Genomic DNA, 17,682 nt, shown 5'->3' on the forward strand with positions numbered 1-17,682 from the left:
CGAGACTGGAGGAGTTCCCCTTCCTCAGCATTCCCCCAGCATACACCACCCCTTCAGAAACCACATTAGTCATTTCCCCACACAAGAAGGATTAGTCCCCCAGCCCCCTTAAAGGTTGTTCTGCAAACTACAAATCACGAAACTCATTTACATTCCCCTTTATCAGACATGCATGTTGATAGGATATAAATTAGAATAGGAATGACAGTAAAGGGCAGGAATCACTGATTCTAAGAATGCCACCAAGCTAGAACGAAGAGCATAAAGGAATGGAGTTTTGCATGTGATTGTCTAGGTATGTCACGAGGTGTCTCAGAACTTGAGAAACTCGGTGAAGAATAACTGAACAAATTTCAAGACCAGAGCATTGGTCTCCTTTTGTCTATTACCAAAGATCAGGATATATTGACATGAAAGATGCATAACTACTGGAAAAGAATGGATCCAGTAAGGGTCTCAATGCAGGAGGTAGCTTGCCAGTCAACCATGGCACTGCCCTCTCTATTACTTTGACAGAAGATAAGTCGTACAACCCTACTGGTGTGTTTGTTTTAGATACAAAATTCATTGAACTATTTCCTACTGTTTTAGCTTACCACTTTACCCACCACTTCAACAGAACACTACAAAGAGAGCTGGATATTCTGAAACTCTGTTCCTATTCCAAAATTATATTTGCTTTGGAAAAAAATATGTGAGCCAACTGCTCCCGGATTTGCTTGGTCTTCATTCCATAAATGATGGGATTCAGCATAGGTGGAAGCAGAATGCAGACATTAGCCAACAAGATGTGAATATGAGGTGGAATGTGGCGTCCAAACCGCTGAGTGAGGGTTGTGAAGATTGCAGGCCCATAAAATAGGACGATGATGCAGACATGGGAGGCACATGTGTTGAGAGCTTTGTGGCGAGCATCTTGGGAAGGCATGTGGAAGACAGCGTGGAGAATCAGCACATAGGAAACAAAAATTAACAGAACATCTAAGACCACTGTTGACATTATGACAAAAAGTCCGTACCATATGTTCACTCGAATGTCATTACAAGCATATTTGGCCAAGCCAATGTGCTCACAAAGGGTGTGAGGAATAATATTATTTTGGCAGAAAGTCAATCGTTTCAAAAGAAATATTATGGGGAAAATTGTACAATAGCTTCTGAGAAAGATGATTACACCAATTTTTCCAATTAGAGCATTTGTAAGAATAGTGGTGTATCTCAGTGGGTAGCATATGGCAATGTAGCGATCAAATGCCATCACCAGCAAGATCCCCGACTCAGCGATGAAAGTGCAGTGGATGATAAAGAACTGAGTAATGCAGTGATCCAGGGAGATCTCCCCAGCACGGAACCAGAAGATGGCTAAGGCCTTAGGAATTGCGGTGGTGGACAGGACAAGGTCTGCTCCAGCCAGCATGCAGAGGAAGAGGTACATGGGTTCATGGAGACTGCTCTTTGTCAGGGTAATGAAAATGAGCAGGCTATTCCCAAGCAGGGCAATGACATAGGAAATGAAGAAGGGAATGGAAATCCACATGTGCTTGTCTTCTAGACCAGGGATGCCCAGCAAGCGGAAGATTGTGTGGCTAACACCAGTGTGGTTTAAGGTAGTCATAACTGGGGAGACCAGGAGAAACTTCACCTCCTCTTCAGAGATATAGAGGAAAACACAAATTTTCCTATATTATCTTTGTGACTATGTTCATAGCATATTTCACACTCTCCATCTTCATAGAAATGTAAATAAGACACATAAAAGGTAAATAGAATATGTTCTCTGCACCGGACGAGTGACAGCCACTTAAAAGATATACATATCTACAGATAATCAAAGTAAAACCTATTATTATATGTATTTCTCCTACAAACTGAGGATTATGAATACACAGAGGAAATCATTATGTGTGTCTGAGAAGGCTATAACTTGAACTTGAACTTGAATATGTAATGGAGTAGTTTATTATAAGGTGACAAATGAGAGGAAGCAATATACGAAGAGGCGGGTGATAAAATCAAACTATAGCATATTCACGAAACAGCGTTCAGCCCAGGGTGGCTGGTTCATGGTGAGTACTGAAGAGAGCAGGGAGGTGCTTATACAGGTATAATTGGCCTCACTGATGGAAATGAGATTTTAAAATCTCTTTCATATCACCTCATACAGTTTGCTCACTAGTGAAGACTTTTAAGAAGAAACATTGACAGGATCTGTGTACCTGAGGAAGAGGCCAGAGAAGGCATAATTCAAAAAAAGCGAGGCTAGAGAGGAGGACTGATTGCAGAAGCTGACAAAGGCTGTGTGTATGGGTAAAGGGAATAGCTGGGTAAACTTTATTAAACGAGGCTGGAGACAGAATCCGGGGGGGTCAGGTGTCAGGAACTTGCCTGTGGCCTCCTAATAGTGACTTTGGTCTAACACGAATTCATTCTAAATGTCCCAGTAAATGCCTCCTCCCGCTGATCTCTTCTCACACCTGCCCAAGACACCCTGGTCCATTCCCTAAGCCCCTTTCTAACCCTGATCTGTGCAGCCTGGAACAGATCCCTGTCATTCTCAGGCTCCTTCTCATATTTTGCCAAGAAAAGTCTGCAGTATAAGTCAGTGAGTTTTATCTTTTCTCATGCCCAGTCTAATTGTTAGGACCCTTGTCATATACTGGAAATTTCTCTTTATTTACCAACTTCATTAACTTCAGCTAGCCCATATAACCCCAACTTCCTTTAACAGATCTCACTCTCCATGTTTGCAATAACCAACCAGATTTGAGCCTCTGCTTTTACCATTCTCAATACCTTCCAAGAGTCCTGTCACCTCTCTCCCACATGGTGACATAGCACAAACCCAGTCCTTACCATGATCCTGGATCCACCCCTATCCACAGATGTCTAATTTACTCACCAACCTTAGACTGAGTCTTCAGGAACAGACATGAGGTTGGCAATGAAATTCAGCTTGTTGGGGGCCAAGCACTTGGGCTGTTTATCCTCTTTCATGAGACCCCTTGAGGGAAGCACTTACGCCTGTCTCCAGAGACAGTGCTCCACAACCAGCCTCGCCCTCTTCCCAAATGGCCCATGTCCTGGGTCCTAAGATCATTTGTCCCCCTCCCTAGATTTCTCCTGACTATTTCCTCTCCTGCTCCTCCCCACATGCTCTGATTGCCATCCCACACTGAGTGGACATTTATGATGTTTCAACACAAACAACCTCTCCCAGCTAGCCCAGCCTTGCTACAAACCTGTTTTAATGCCTTAATTGGCATTACATATTGGATTAAATGAATGAAAATTAAAGTTTTTAAATCTACAATATCAATGCATGCAATATGTGAAAAAATGATTTAGAATTTTTTTCTTCATGTAATGGATTATGTTACAGTTATATTCATCCATGGGTGATCAGAGGATTCAAATTAAGAGTCATAAATGATGAGTTTTATTTCTTAAGGGCACATAAAGGTCCATGAACAACAATTTGTAAAACATATGTAACTCTTGATTGTGATACTTTCTTATTTCATTTTCCCACCTAGCATATCATTCTCTTTAGAACTTAGTCACAATAAATCCACATTTATGAATGTTGGGGGAAAAGTTTCCTTTTAGTATGTTCTTTTATAAGAAATTTCGTCCAGATTTTACATATGCCAAATTATGTTGTAAACTCTGTTTTAACTTGAAAATAACTTTACATTGTAACTGATTATAAGAGTAATCTTGCACATTATTTTCAAAAATCAGATAATATAGACTGGAAGAAGAAAGTAACCTCACCTTCAGAAAACTAGTGAATGTTTTCATATAAATACATGCAAATCTATTTTCCTAGCTTGCCCTCATAGTTTATGCACTTCTGGATTTTTATTAATTCATTACATAGTTAATTATATTAAATTAATACATCTTATTACTTCATATGTCTTTGTGGCTAGAATTAGCACATTTTTCCAGTAACAAACGAGCAGAAAAAAAATCGAGAAACAAGCCCATTTACAATAGTCACCAAAAAAATAAAATACCTAGAAATAAATTTAACCAAGGAGGTGAAAGATCTCTACAATGAGAACTACAAATCATTGCTGAGAGAAATTAAAGAGGAAACAAAAAGATGGAAAGATATTCCATACTCTTGGATTGGAAGAAGTAACACTGTGATAATGTCCATACTACCCAAAATGATGTACAGATTCAAGGGAATCCCCATCAAGATACCAATGACATTCTTCACAGAAATAGAAAAAAACAATCCTAACATTCATACGGAACAACAAAAGACCCCAAATAGCCATATTATATTACAAAGCTATAGTAACCAAAACAACATGGTACTGGCATAAAAATAGACACAGACACTCAGCCCACTGGACCAGAACATAGAACCAGAAGTCAACCCACATACTTACAGTCAACTGATCTTTGACAAGCACAACAAGAACATACACTGGGGAAAAGACAGCCTCTCCAATAAATGGTGCTGGGAAAACTGGACATCCATATGTAGAAAAATAAAACTAGATCCATACCTCTTGATGTATACCAAAATTGATTCAAAATGGATTAAAGACTTGAATACAAGACCTGAAACTATAAAACTTCTCAAAGAGAACACGGGGAAAACACTTCAGGAAGGAGTAGGCAAAGACTTTATAAAACCAAAAGTACAGGCAACAAAAGAAAAAATTAACAAATGGAATTATATCAAACTAAAAAGCTTCTGCACAGCAAAAGAAACAATTAACAGAGTGAAAAGACAACCCAAAGTATGGTAGAAAATATTTACAAACTATGCATCCAACAAGGGATTAATATCCAGAATAAACAAGGAATTTAAACAATTACACAGTAAAAAAACAAATAACCCAAATAAAAAATGGGCAAAGGAACTGAATAGATATTTTTCAAAGGAAGACATGTAAATGAGCAACAGTAGTTGAAAAAATGCTCAACACCACTAATCATCCAGGAAATGCAAATTAAATCCACAATGAGATATCATCTCACCCCAATTAAACAGGCCATAATCAAAAAGACTGAGAATATCAAGTGTTGGCAAAGATGCAGGGAAAGGGAAACACTCTTTCACTGTTTGCAACACTATAAATTAGTGCAGCCATTATGGAGAATAGTATGAAGCTTCCTCAAACAACCTTGAATAGAACTGCCATAACATGCAGCAATCCCGCTGTTGGGTATATACCCAAAAGAATGGAAATCACCATGTCAAAGGGATACCTGCACTCCCATGTCTATTGTGGCTCTATTTACAATAGCCAAGAGTTGGAACCAACCTAAGTGTTCATCATCATACAACTGGATAAGGAAGATGCGGTATATATACACAATGGAATACTACTCTGCCATAAAAAAGAATGAAATTCTGCAACATGGATGAACTTAGAGAAAATTATGTTGAGTGAAATAAGCCAGGCACAGAAAAAAAAAAATACAGCATGTCCTCACTCATAAGTGGGAGCTAAAAAAAATAAAATAAAATAAAGAAAAAGAAAGATACAACAATAACAATAATTCATTGAATTTTCAAAAGAAGAGAACAGAACTGAGGCCACAAGAAGCAGGAAAGGGGAAAAGGGTATTAGGCCTCACTATCAGCTTAGCATAAACACTGCCATGCTAACTGCTTCCTCACCATGCCCTCTATTCCCTCTCCTTCTCTTAAGCAAGCACTTCCCAAGAAAAACCCAATTTTGTGCAAAACAGAATCTTGTGCAGAACAGGAAAACTACGGAGCTGTTACAAAGTGCTCAAAATAGCTACCAAACCCCTTCCCCTAATTCAAACCCTGTAAAATCTCTACTAGTCTGTACGGGTGCGGGAACTGATCTTTCAGTCTCCCCTCCAGGTTCACTGGAAATAAACTCTTCGGCATGATAAACATTTGGCTCGGAGTCCTTTGATCCCTTAGTCTTGCCAACCGAATGACGGTTAATGAGAAATTGATAAAGGGCCACAAAAATGATTACATGTGTTATGTTGAATATACTAATTATCCTGATTTGAGCATCACATATTGAAGATAGGTATGGATATTCAATGCTGTATCCCATGGATATATACAATCAATTATGTTTCAATAAATAAAAAAAGAAAGGAAAAAGAAAAAAAGGAATTAATATGTTTTTTCTTTCAGATTTAATGCTTAACTAAGAAATCCAATAACAGGAGCATGTACAAATTTCACTGTAATTAGATTCTGAGAGAAGGCTACTGCTTTGACAGTCTCAATATATAATTCTCCTTCTGTGTACTGCATTACAATCAAAAAAGGTGATACTGGCTGAATTTTATATATTGTAGAAATTTCAAATCAATTTTTTTAATTTGTTTATTTTAACATTTACTTGTACATATTTGTGGGGTATGGTATGTTTCTTCAATACATGCATATACTGTACATTGATTCACTTAGGGTAGATAGCATAGCTTTGTACTCATTAATCTGCCACTTCCCCTAGCTCCAGCCCTCCCTCCCCTCCCCAGCCTCTGGTAACCATTATTCTATGCTCTACTTCTATGAGAACCACTTAGTTAGTTAGTTAGTTACTTACTTACTTACTTACTTACTTACTTACTTACTTACTTACTTACTTATAGGATTCCACATATGAGTGAGATCATGCACTATTTGTCTTTCTGTGCCTGGCTTACTTCACTTAATATGATGGTCTCCAGTTTCCATCCATGTTGCAGCTAATGACAGTATTTCATTTAATGGCTGAATAGTATTCCATTGTGTATATATACCACAGTTTTTTAATTTATTTATTTTAACGGACACATTGTAATTGTACATGCTTATGGGGTACAATCTGGTGTTTTAAAACAAATACATGTTGTATAATGATCAGGTCAGGGTAGTCAATGTATCCATCATCTCACGCATTTATCATTTCTTTGTGGTGCAAACAGCGAAAAGCCTCTCCTCTAGCTATTACATAATATAAAAACTCAGCTGTTAACCCTAGTCATCCTCCTGTGCAATAGAACACCAGAACTTATTCCACCCATCAAACTGCAGTTTTGCATCCGTTGGCCAACCTCTCCCTGTTTCCCCTTCCCCCATCCCTCCATAGTCTCTGGTAACAAATATTCTGCTGCCTCTATGGTATCAATTTTTTTTTTAAGATTCCACATGTGAGTGAGATAATGTGGTATTTGTCTTTCTGTGCCTGGCTTACTTCACTTAACATAATGACCATAAAGCCTATCCATGTTGACACAAATGACAAGATTTCATTCTTTTTCATGGATGAACAGTATTCCATTGTGTATATATATATCACATTTTTTTTATCCATTCATCTGTTGTTGGACACTTAAGTTGATTTCATGTCTTGGCTACTGTAAGCTGTACTGCAATAAATAAGAGACTACAGATATCCCTTTGACATATTGACTTCACTTCCTTTGGGTATATACCCAGTAGTGGAACTGCTGAATCATATGGTAGTTCTATTTTTAATTTTTTGAGGAATCTCCATACTGTTTTCCATGATGGCTGTATTAGTTCAAACTCCCACCAACCGCGTCCAAGTATTCCCTTTTCTTCCCATCCTCATCAACACTCGTTTTATTTCATCTTTTTGGTAATAGCCATTCTAACTGGAGTGAGATGGTATCTCACTGATGTTTTGATTTGCATTTCCCTGATGATTAGTGATGTTGAGTATTTTTTCATATGCCTGTTGACGATTTTTATGTCTTCTTTTGAGAAATGTCTTCTAAGATCCTTTGCCCATATCTCAAATGGGTTATGGTGGGCGGGGTTGCTGTTGAGCTGTTTAAGTTCCTTATGTATTCTCAATATTAACTCCTTGTCAGATACATAGTCTGAAAATATTTTCTCCCATTCTACAAGCTGTCCCTTCACTCTGTTAGCAGTCTCCTTTAATGTGCAAAAGGTTATTAGTTTGATGCAATGCCACTTGTCTATTTTTGCTTTGATTGCTGGTGTTTCTGAAGTCTTATTTTAAAAATTCTTGCCTAGCCCCATGGCATGGATCATTTCCCCTATGTTTTCTTCTAGTAACTTCATAGTTTTGGGCTTTACATTTAAATCTTTAATTCATTTTTAGTTTATTTTTGTATATGCTGAGAGGTGAGGGTCTTCTGTGCGTGGATATACAATTTTCCCAGCATCATTTACTGAAAAGATTTATTTTCTCCAATAGGTGTTCTTGGCAACTTTGTCAAAAATCAGTTGAACGTAGATTCATGAATTTATATCTGAGTGGGCTCACTATTCTGTTGCATTAGTCTACATGGCTGTTTTTATGCCAGTACCACGCATTTTTGGTTACTATAGCTTTGTAGTATAATTTGAAGTCAGGTAGTGTGATGCCTCTGACTTTGTTCATTTTTCTCAAGATAGCTTTGGCTATTTGGGATCTTTCTTGGTTTCATATGAATTTTAGGATTGTTTTTTCTACTTCAGTGAGTAATTTCATTGCTATTTTGATAGGGATTTTATTAAAGCTATAGATCATTCTGGGTAGAATGGTCATTTTAACAATATTAATTCTTCAAATCCAAGAACATGGAATATTTTTCCATTTATTTATGTCTTCTTCAATTTCTTTCTCAAAATTTTATAGTTTTCATAGTAGAAGTCTTTCACCTTCTTGGTTAAGATCATTCCTAGGTATCTTTTTTTGTAGTTATTGTAAAAGAAATTGTTTTCTTGATATCATTTTTAGATAGTTAGCTATTAGTATATAGAAATGCTACTGACTTTTATATGTTGATTTGGCATCCTGAAACTTTACTGAATTCATTTATTAATTCTACCAGTTTTTTGGTGGAGTCTTTAGGGGTTTCTATACATAAGATTATGTCATCTGCAAACAGGGACAGTTTGACTTCCTCCTTCCCAATTCATATGCCTTTTATTTCTTTCTCTTGTCTAATTGCTCTGGCTAGAACTTCCAGTATTATGATATAGAAGTGGTAAAAATGAGCGTCCTTGTCTTGTTCGTGATTTAAAAGGAAAAACTTTTAGCTTTTCCCTATTCACTATGATGTTAGCTGTGAGTATGGCATACACGGTCTTTTTTGTACTGAGGTACATGCCTTCTGTACCTAGTTAGTTAAGAGTTTTTATCATGAAGGAATGTTGAATTTTGTCAAATGCTTTTTCGGCATCTACTGAAATAATAATATGATTCTTTTCTTTCTTTTAATGTGGTGTATCACTTTTACTGATTTGAGTATGTTAAACCATCCTTGTATCCCTGGGATAAATACCACTTGATCATAGTGAATGATCTTTTTAATGTGCTGCTGGATTCAGTTTGCTAGTATCTTGTTGAGAATTTTTGCATCTATGTTCACCAAGGATGTTAGCTTGTAATTCTCCTTTTTTTGTTGTGTCCTTGTCCAGTTTTGGAATCAGAGTAATGCTAGCCTTACAAAATGAGTCAGGAAGTATTCCTCCCTCCTCGATTTTTTGAAGTAATCCAAATAGAATTGGTATTAGTTCTTTAAAATTTGGTAAAATTCAGGAGCGAAGCCATCAGGTCCTGGGCTTTTCTTTAATGGAAAAAGTTGTATTTGTGATTCAATTTTCTCATTTGTTATTGGTCTGTTTGGGTTTTCTATTTCTTCATAATTTAATCTTGATAGATTGCATTTTTCCAGGAATTTACCCATTTCTTCTATGTTGTCAAATTTGTTAGCATTTAGCTGTTCATAATAGTCTCTTGTACTTGAACTCTGTGCCTGAGCTAAGTTGCTGCCTTGCTGTTGTTTTTCAAAATAGGAAAAACTTTTTGTTTGGATCAAAAGTGAATTTTTGGCCTTTTAGTCACTTCTGGGTCATATGGGGTCACCACAGATGACCAACTGGGCTTTATAGAAATCCCAGCCTGGGACTGAGTCTTTCCTACAAACTGAGCCCCCTGCAGTTCTATCACATTGTCCAGTCTCTACTGTGCGGCACCTATACCAATCAGAAGGCAGATCAGCTGCCCACACTGCTCCCTGATGCACCCCTGGTGAATCAGCATACCCCCCGGCACTGAAAATGTTTCCCATGGAGCTGGCTCTGCACGAGTCCCCCAAGAAGACTCACCAGCCTCTGTGTGATTTCTTCCTCCAGTCAGCTGTGACCCCTTCCTCCTATGTGGGTGCCAGGGAACCTTGCTAGCAGTTTTGCTGGCCTGGGAAATGGTATGGGGCACTCCGAGGTGATTTTATTTTTTTATTTTATCTATTTTATTTTATTTTATTTTATTTTATTTTATTTTATTTTATTATTTTATTTTATTTTATATTTTATTTTATTTTATTTTATTTTATTTTATTTTATTTTATTTTATTTTATTTTATTTTATTTTATTTTATTTTATTTTATTTTATTTTATTTTATTTTATTTTATTTTATTTTATTTTATTTTATTTTATTTTATTTTATTTTATTTTATTTTATTTTATTTTATTTTATTTTATTTTATTTTATTTTATTTTATTTTATTTTATTTTATTTTATTTTATTTTATTTTATTTTATTTTATTTTATTTTATTTTATTTTATTTTATTTTATTTTATTTTATTTTATTTTATTTTATTTTATTTTATTTTATTTTATTTTATTTTATTTTATTTTATTTTATTTTATTTTATTTTATTTTATTTTATTTTATTTTATTTTATTTTATTTTATTTTATTATTTTATTTTATTTTATTTTATTTTATTTTATTTTATTTTATTTTATTTTATTATTTTTGCCAGTTGTCATAGCACCCTTCTCCCTTGCAGACTCCAAGTAGCTTCATGCAAAGGGTGTGGTGCAGCACTACTGTCTTCCAGTAGCTGCTCTGTGTGCTGTGCCAAACCGGCCCAGGGAGTGGCTGGGTCTGGGTCTGATCAGCATGTCCTTCCTCCCACCTACCATGGCTTTCCACACCTTCACGAACTCAGCAGTTCTCTCCTCCTCTTTTCCCAAGTTCCAGTGATTAAGAATAGCAGTTTTTGTGTTTTAATAGTTATAAATTGATCACTTGTCGGGGGAGCAGTGCCGGGATTGTCTATTCCACCATCTTGGTGATGTCATTCCTTATAGTTCAGATCAATTTCTAATGTTTTCAAAGAGATTAATAAATGTATTTCACTCTCCTGTCAAGTTAAGCCCAAGTCTCTTTTCAGTGTCAACAGGTATAAATTAACAGGTATAGTTTTGGTGTCACCTGTGGACTCTTCATAACTTGTTAGCTGATATGAAAATCCTGCTCAGCTAAACACTGGAGAAACAAATATATGCATTTTACACAACCATACAAATGAGTCTTCTTCAGATCCAGAATGGCACCAAAAATCATATAAAAGATAACCAATGGGTATAAAAGTTAGTTATACAAGATGAATAAATTGTAGAGATACGCTGTACAATATTGTGAATATAAATAACAGTACTGTATTGTACACTTAAAAATCTTTAAGAAGGTATGTCTCATTTTTAAATGTTCTTATCACAATAAAATAAAGGTTTTTTTTTTTTTATTATTTGTGTAAAACTTTTCCAAGTTCATAACAGGGCGACAGAAGTAACTGGAATAAAGTAGGGCTGGAGAGGCCTCATGGTCAGAACAAGGATTATGGAGGGTCAGATCAGAGACCTACATAATGAAGACGAGAATGGACAAAGTCTGCTTCATGATTATCAGTAGGCGTCGATGCTGATGCTCACAAGCCACCCTGAATTCCACCATCTGGTGGATGTCTGTAATGAATGACTTCCTCCCTGCTAGCATCCTGGCACTGCACCCATGCCCTAGAAACTAGAATCATCCTTGCGGCAAAGGAGGAGTGGAAACACTCTAAAGAAAGTTTCTGACTAAGAAAATCCTGAATTGATAGGATTGCTCAGAAATGACTAGTGTAAGCTTTTGACTTTAGATAGAAAAAAGCCTGAATGTAAAACTGTATTCAGCATAAACTATGTTCAGCCTCATTTCCAAGCAAATAGCTTCTTTTTGCTGTTATTGTTGATCATCATTGGTAATTTTTATTTTGGTAATTGTTTTGCTTACAGGTTTCTTTTAATTGAAACATAATTGATTGTGCATATCTGGGGGGGTACGGTGTTATAAGCACACAGTTCCTCAGATCAAACTGCCCATGGTCACGTCCAGATTTCACATTACTACCTTTAGAAATATGTTATGCAATGTTTCTGTGCTTAAGTTTCACTATCTGGAAATTGATGATAATAATAGAACCTGCTTCAGAAGATCATTGTTAGTATTTAAAAAGCCAACACATATGAAGTGGTTATCCCTTAATAATCACTTAATAAAAAGCAGTTGTAAATATAAATATAAATATATATGTGTTCTAAATAAAATAAAGTAAAATTTAAAAACTTTTTTATACCATAGAGTTTTGTTGTCTAAAAATAATTGGGTGGAGACAGAGGGTAAAAAAGTAATTTCTGGTAATGGGTATGCCACCATTATGAATCTGGCCCTCACATCAAGGGCACGAGGGGTGACAATTAGCTTTGTATCTCATGAATATTCTTTATAAATAAATAAATAAAAATAAAAATACCATACCTGTTACAGGTAAGAACTTCACCCATAATTTCAAAAACCCCTCCTGCAGCACATACTGCACCATAAACATTTTTAGACCAGAATTCTACCACGTTTCTACAACAAAACTATGTGTAAAGATAAAGTAGGCCCACTGGAAAGGACTGCCCCTACTCTGTCATCAGTGTACTGATCTGGGCACAGGTAGAGAGAGTGGTTTGCAGGAGGGATGGCAGGCTCCATCGAAGGGATGGACGAAGAGCTCTGCTTAGTGGCCCCCACCCCCAGGAGAGCTGCTTAGAAACTGAGAAATATAGTTGTCTTATTTTTAGCTTGAAAGAAAACCCAACCACTCATGGTTTATCATTGTATAAACCATGGCTTGGGAGTTAGGGGATACCGTCTAGTCTAACAACTAGACTTTCAAGAACAGAGGTTCAGTCACACCCATATCCCCACAGTCAAAGAGCTGAAATGTAATTTCCGTGAGGACAGGGATTAGTTTACTTTCTTCACTGCTGCATCTCCAATGCTCAGAATAGTGCCAAGCACATGATAGAAGCTCAATAAATATTTGCTTAGTGAACAAATGTATCCATATTGTGGATTTGAGGATCAAGTCAGGAGAGAGAGGAAAAAGGTTATGAGAGGATTAACTATCTTGGAGAAGAGTTTTTAGAATTTATTCTAAAAGTAAAAGGCAGGAATTGGATATTTTGAAGCAATAGAAAATAAGATCACATTTTTGTTTTAAAAACATAATTTTGACAGCCATGTGATGGAAGGGAGGTGGGAAGTAGAGAGAAAAAATAAAAAACCATTGATCCATGAGGTCAGTTGATTAATTGCTTTTATCACTTCTTAAAAAAATATTCTGGGGTGTGATAGGCTTCCTTAAAAGTCATTATTTGATAGAATCTTTAAAGTTAAAAGTAGCTGTGAATAGAAATTACATTAATAGGCACAAAACCTAAACCAGGATTTGTCATCAGCTACATATGTCTCGCTGTATCTGATACACTTGGGCATCAGTGTCCCCCCTACTCTCACACAATATTGCCATATGTTTCTTAAGGGTCAATAATCCCAAGGGAAAGAAGACATTTAAAGTTTAAGTGTGGGCACCTGGAGCATAAAAGAGGGGCGGGAGTACAAAGGTTCAGGTGATTCCTAGACCAATTCCAAGAAAACGAAGAGAAGCTTCAGGCAGAAGATGACTTTCATGGAAGACTTGGTAGAATCTGGAGCACTAACCTTAAAGTCGTGGGGCTGCATTTGAAAGAAAGGACCCCCTTTCTGTGCCTAACACAGCTTGGCAGCACAATAAATGTAGCATCATTTGGCATCTTGAGACCATATTGAGAGCTCCCTGAGAAGGGCATTGATGTTCTCTTGGAAGTCCCCACTTTATTAGGAGGGGGCACAAGAAGAGTGAAGAAGCATAGTGGAGAGCCAGTCAGAGATGTTTTAGCTGTCTGAGCAAGGTGGCTAGGGTGACTAGATGTCCAATCTGCAAAACTAGCCTATGAGAAAACATATACATTGTGTGAGTGCCATACTTTGGGTGAAAGAAAGGGTGAAAACTTCATTCACTGTCCGAAGTCCCCCCATGCAATGTGAACTCCCATATTTCCAGGTTTCTGTGCAAGCACATGGGCTCCAGGAGGAGATCTGTGGCAGTGTCACCAGAGAGGCCACAGTGGGAGGTTTTATATGCCCGGTAGAATAACCAGAAGGAAATTCATTTTGAGTCATTCAAACACCCCTTGATTTATTCCCAGGTGATCCTATGAGGTAAATTAATGAACATTTTAAGTTTTAAAAATACAATTGAAAAAATTGCTTGTTCAGTTTAATTGATAAAGTTTAGAGAATGGCTGATTAGCTCACTTGGTAGAGCATGGTGCTGCTAACACCAAGATCAAGGTTTCAGATCCCCATACAGCCAGCTGCCAAAAAAAAACCAGTTTAAAATAATGTGGCTTAATGGTATAAAAATTATCCCACAAATAGAAAAAGAGTATTTGTCATTGAATTTCAATTATTTCATTTTATTTCTTCTCTTTTGAGAATGTTTCTTATTATTGGACATTTCCAAGTTCTTAGCAATAATATAAAATTCATTTTCTTACTCAGGTTTTGAAGCCAGCATTAGAAAAGATGATGTAATCTATAAGTAAAGCCATCTATAACTACAAAATGCAATATAATCCTTTTTCATTAGAAAAATAACTTTAGAGTACCTTTTACTTAAAATAACTTTTAAATACTTTACTCAAAATGAGTAAAAGAAATATTTTGAAAGTGATAGCTATACAATGTTATTGCTGCATATCTTTGAACAAATCTTGTTCACATCGATATAAGCTTTAGTTTCCTCATCTGTAATATGTGGTCATGATGGTAACTTCCTTGCAAAGAGATGTGAGCACTAAATTACTTCTTCTGTGCAAAGTACCTAGAACAGTGTCCAGCATATTAGATTGTTTTATAACTGTTACAAGTCCTTCTCCTCATTTCCCTTAAAATACTGTTATTCTTAATAATCTCTCTCATGGTGCTTATATATTAGTAGGGTTCTTCAGAGGGACAGAACCAATGACATATATATATATATATATGAAAGGGAATTTACTAGGGGAATTGGCTTACACAATCACAAAGACACAGTCTCATGATAGGCCATCTGCAAGCTGGAGAACCACAGAAGCCAGTATTGTGGTTTAGTCTAAGTCCGAAAGTGTAGCCACAGTCTGAGGCCAAAGGCATAAGAGCCCCTGGGAGAACTCTGGTGAAAATCGCAGAGTCCAAAGACTGAGCAGAATCTGATGTCCAAGGACAAGAGGACACAACAGGCTTCCTGCTCCAGAAGGGAGACAGAAAAGAAGCCAGAGTGAGCTGAGTTTCACCCTTCCTCTGCATGCATTGTCCTAGAAGGGCCCCACCCAACTGGATGGTGCCCACCCACATTGAGGGCTGGTTTTCCTCTCTCAGTCCACTGATTCACACATCAATCTCCTCTAGAAACACCCCCACAGGTGCACCCAGAAACAATGTTTCACCAGCCGTCTAGGAATCCCTCAATCCAGTGCTAAAATAAAGTAAAAGTAAACTTGACATGTAATATTAACCAGCATAGTGGTATACTTAAAAATAATACAAACAGCAGTTAGTGGAAAGGTTCTTGGTGGAAAGATGATCTCACAGAAAATACAGACTACGTAAAAGCTCCAAATACAAGTTGTCAGAGGAAAAAAAGCCAAAACCAGCCAAGACCTTCAGCAGAAGCAGGCTGTGTGAAAAAACTCTTTCCTGCTTTCTATTCCATTCACAGGAGCAGCTCCTACAGATTATCTTCCATGTCATCCACCTGGTGTAGGCACTGGCAGAGCTCATAGATGAGGAAATCTCCAAGAGTGGCCTCTTCCTGGGTGTCTTCGATGTCCATGTTGAATATGTGCACAGGCTGGAAGGTTTCCTGTTCTCTGGAACACGGATCTTTCACCACTCTGTCATACACACCCTCCTCACAGGTGAAGATGACATCGAAGGAATCAGTGCACTCCTGAAATCTTTCTGGATGGGGCTTGATTGTCTCATTTCTCCCCAGGATGTGTAAGATCCATTCCTGGTATAGCATTCTCTATCTTGCCTTAGAAGGTTGTTGTACATCTGTTTGCATGTTGTTGCAAAATCATAAACCATGGGAAGATCGGGTCCTATTCCTGGGAGCTACACATGAGATCCAGTTCCAAAAGACCAGATATCGAAACCTTTTTCCTAAAGATGCTTTAGGCTTCCGTGTTCCTGTTGATGTTACTCTTGCATACCTCAGCCACCCTGGGTGGGGATGGGGGCATGATGGTGGCCACTGGGAACTTTGGTGAGTCCTGAGGGCCTGAGTGGCTGCAGGGACTCTAAAGCCTTGGAGATAACCATTCACATCCAGCTCTTCCAAACAAGCAAAGGGTCTAAGAACTGGAAAGAGGTTAAGTTGTCTTACATTGTCGTCTTAACAGTGGGTACAGACTTCTTACTTTCTCGACTGAGTCAGTCAAGATAATAGACTACAACCTCAGAAACTAATCTAATCATGAGAATGATCAAGGTGGTTAAGTCAAGTAAACCACTAATTCTCAATAAGTTTGGTGCCATCCAATGGGGACTGATTGAAATTTGGAGTTGGCCCTGTTGTTCACACAGTGCATGGGGCTGCTATTGGTAGTGGCCAAGACAACTAGGCTACCATAAGCATGTCATGGGTTCTTCCAATGACCTTTAAATCTGAATGGGTGACACATCTGCTGAAAATTTCCAAGCCAACACCCAATTCGATTATACTTATAATTACAAATATTATTTTAATATACAAAGTATTTTCTAGAAATGCTATTGTGTAAAGCATAGGAAGAGTATACGTAGGCTGCCCAGAAATTCATAAAATTGTTTACCAGTACAAAAAAACCCCATCTAGACAACATTTCTCCTGGTGGTACTTTAGGAATTATGCAACACAGCATTTTCTGCATTTGATATTATTGAATACATAATGATTCTCAAGGGGATCCAGGAATTAAGGCAAGACTCTGCCTACTTTATTACACCAAAGACAGTTGTGTCTGAGCTTTCCCATACTGAAATACAATATATTTAAAGTAATACAGAATGTTAAAGTAATCATAATTCTGTATGTCTTCACTTAGCTCTATTGCAATTTGATGCTCTATTAAATTTAATACTGCGAAAATAAAATAGAAATAAAGTTGCCATCCTTTAAAAAAACGATAGATACTCATGTCACTTCATAATGGTGCAGGGACAAAATCTACCTATAAAGCAATATATTGCATTTTTCTATGCCTCTCTTAATTAAGGTGATTCTTACATTGCAAATATTCCTAAATCACTAAACACCTTAAAGTTTCTCAAAGTGTTTCCTCAGACAAGCAGCATTAGCATCAATTGAGACCTTGTTAAAAATGCAAATTTGGATTCCAAACCAGTGAGTCAGAAACTCTGGTGGTGGAGCCCAGAGACCTGTATTTTGAAAAACTTTCTAGATGATTCTGATGCACACTAAGGTTTTAGAACAACTGTCATTAAGTAGAGGTTTCTGAAACTTGACTGTATA

At 37.0% G+C, this 17,682-nt stretch overlaps 1 protein-coding gene and 1 pseudogene across 1 annotated transcript; both read right to left on the reverse strand.

Moving 5' to 3' along the window:
• Positions 1 to 658: 658 nt before the first annotated feature.
• LOC103610687 (olfactory receptor 52B4-like) lies at positions 659 to 1,615 on the reverse strand. The gene has a single exon (XM_008594802.1). The coding sequence runs from the start codon at positions 1,613 to 1,615 to the stop codon at positions 659 to 661; it is 957 nt and encodes a 318-aa protein (XP_008593024.1).
• A 14,214-nt stretch (positions 1,616 to 15,829) lies between these two features.
• On the reverse strand, positions 15,830 to 16,411 carry LOC103610688 (annotated as a pseudogene).
• Positions 16,412 to 17,682: the final 1,271 nt, after the last annotated feature.

The sequence above is a fragment of the Galeopterus variegatus genome, unplaced genomic scaffold (genome assembly GCF_000696425.1).
Source record: "Galeopterus variegatus unplaced genomic scaffold, G_variegatus-3.0.2 Scaffold11581, whole genome shotgun sequence".
NCBI classification, from domain to species: Eukaryota; Metazoa; Chordata; class Mammalia; order Dermoptera; family Cynocephalidae; genus Galeopterus; species Galeopterus variegatus.

Coding starts and splice junctions, on each gene's coding strand:
- LOC103610687 (XM_008594802.1), bottom strand. CDS start 1,615: ATGACTACCTTAAACCACACTGGTGTTAGCCACACAATCTTCCGCTTG.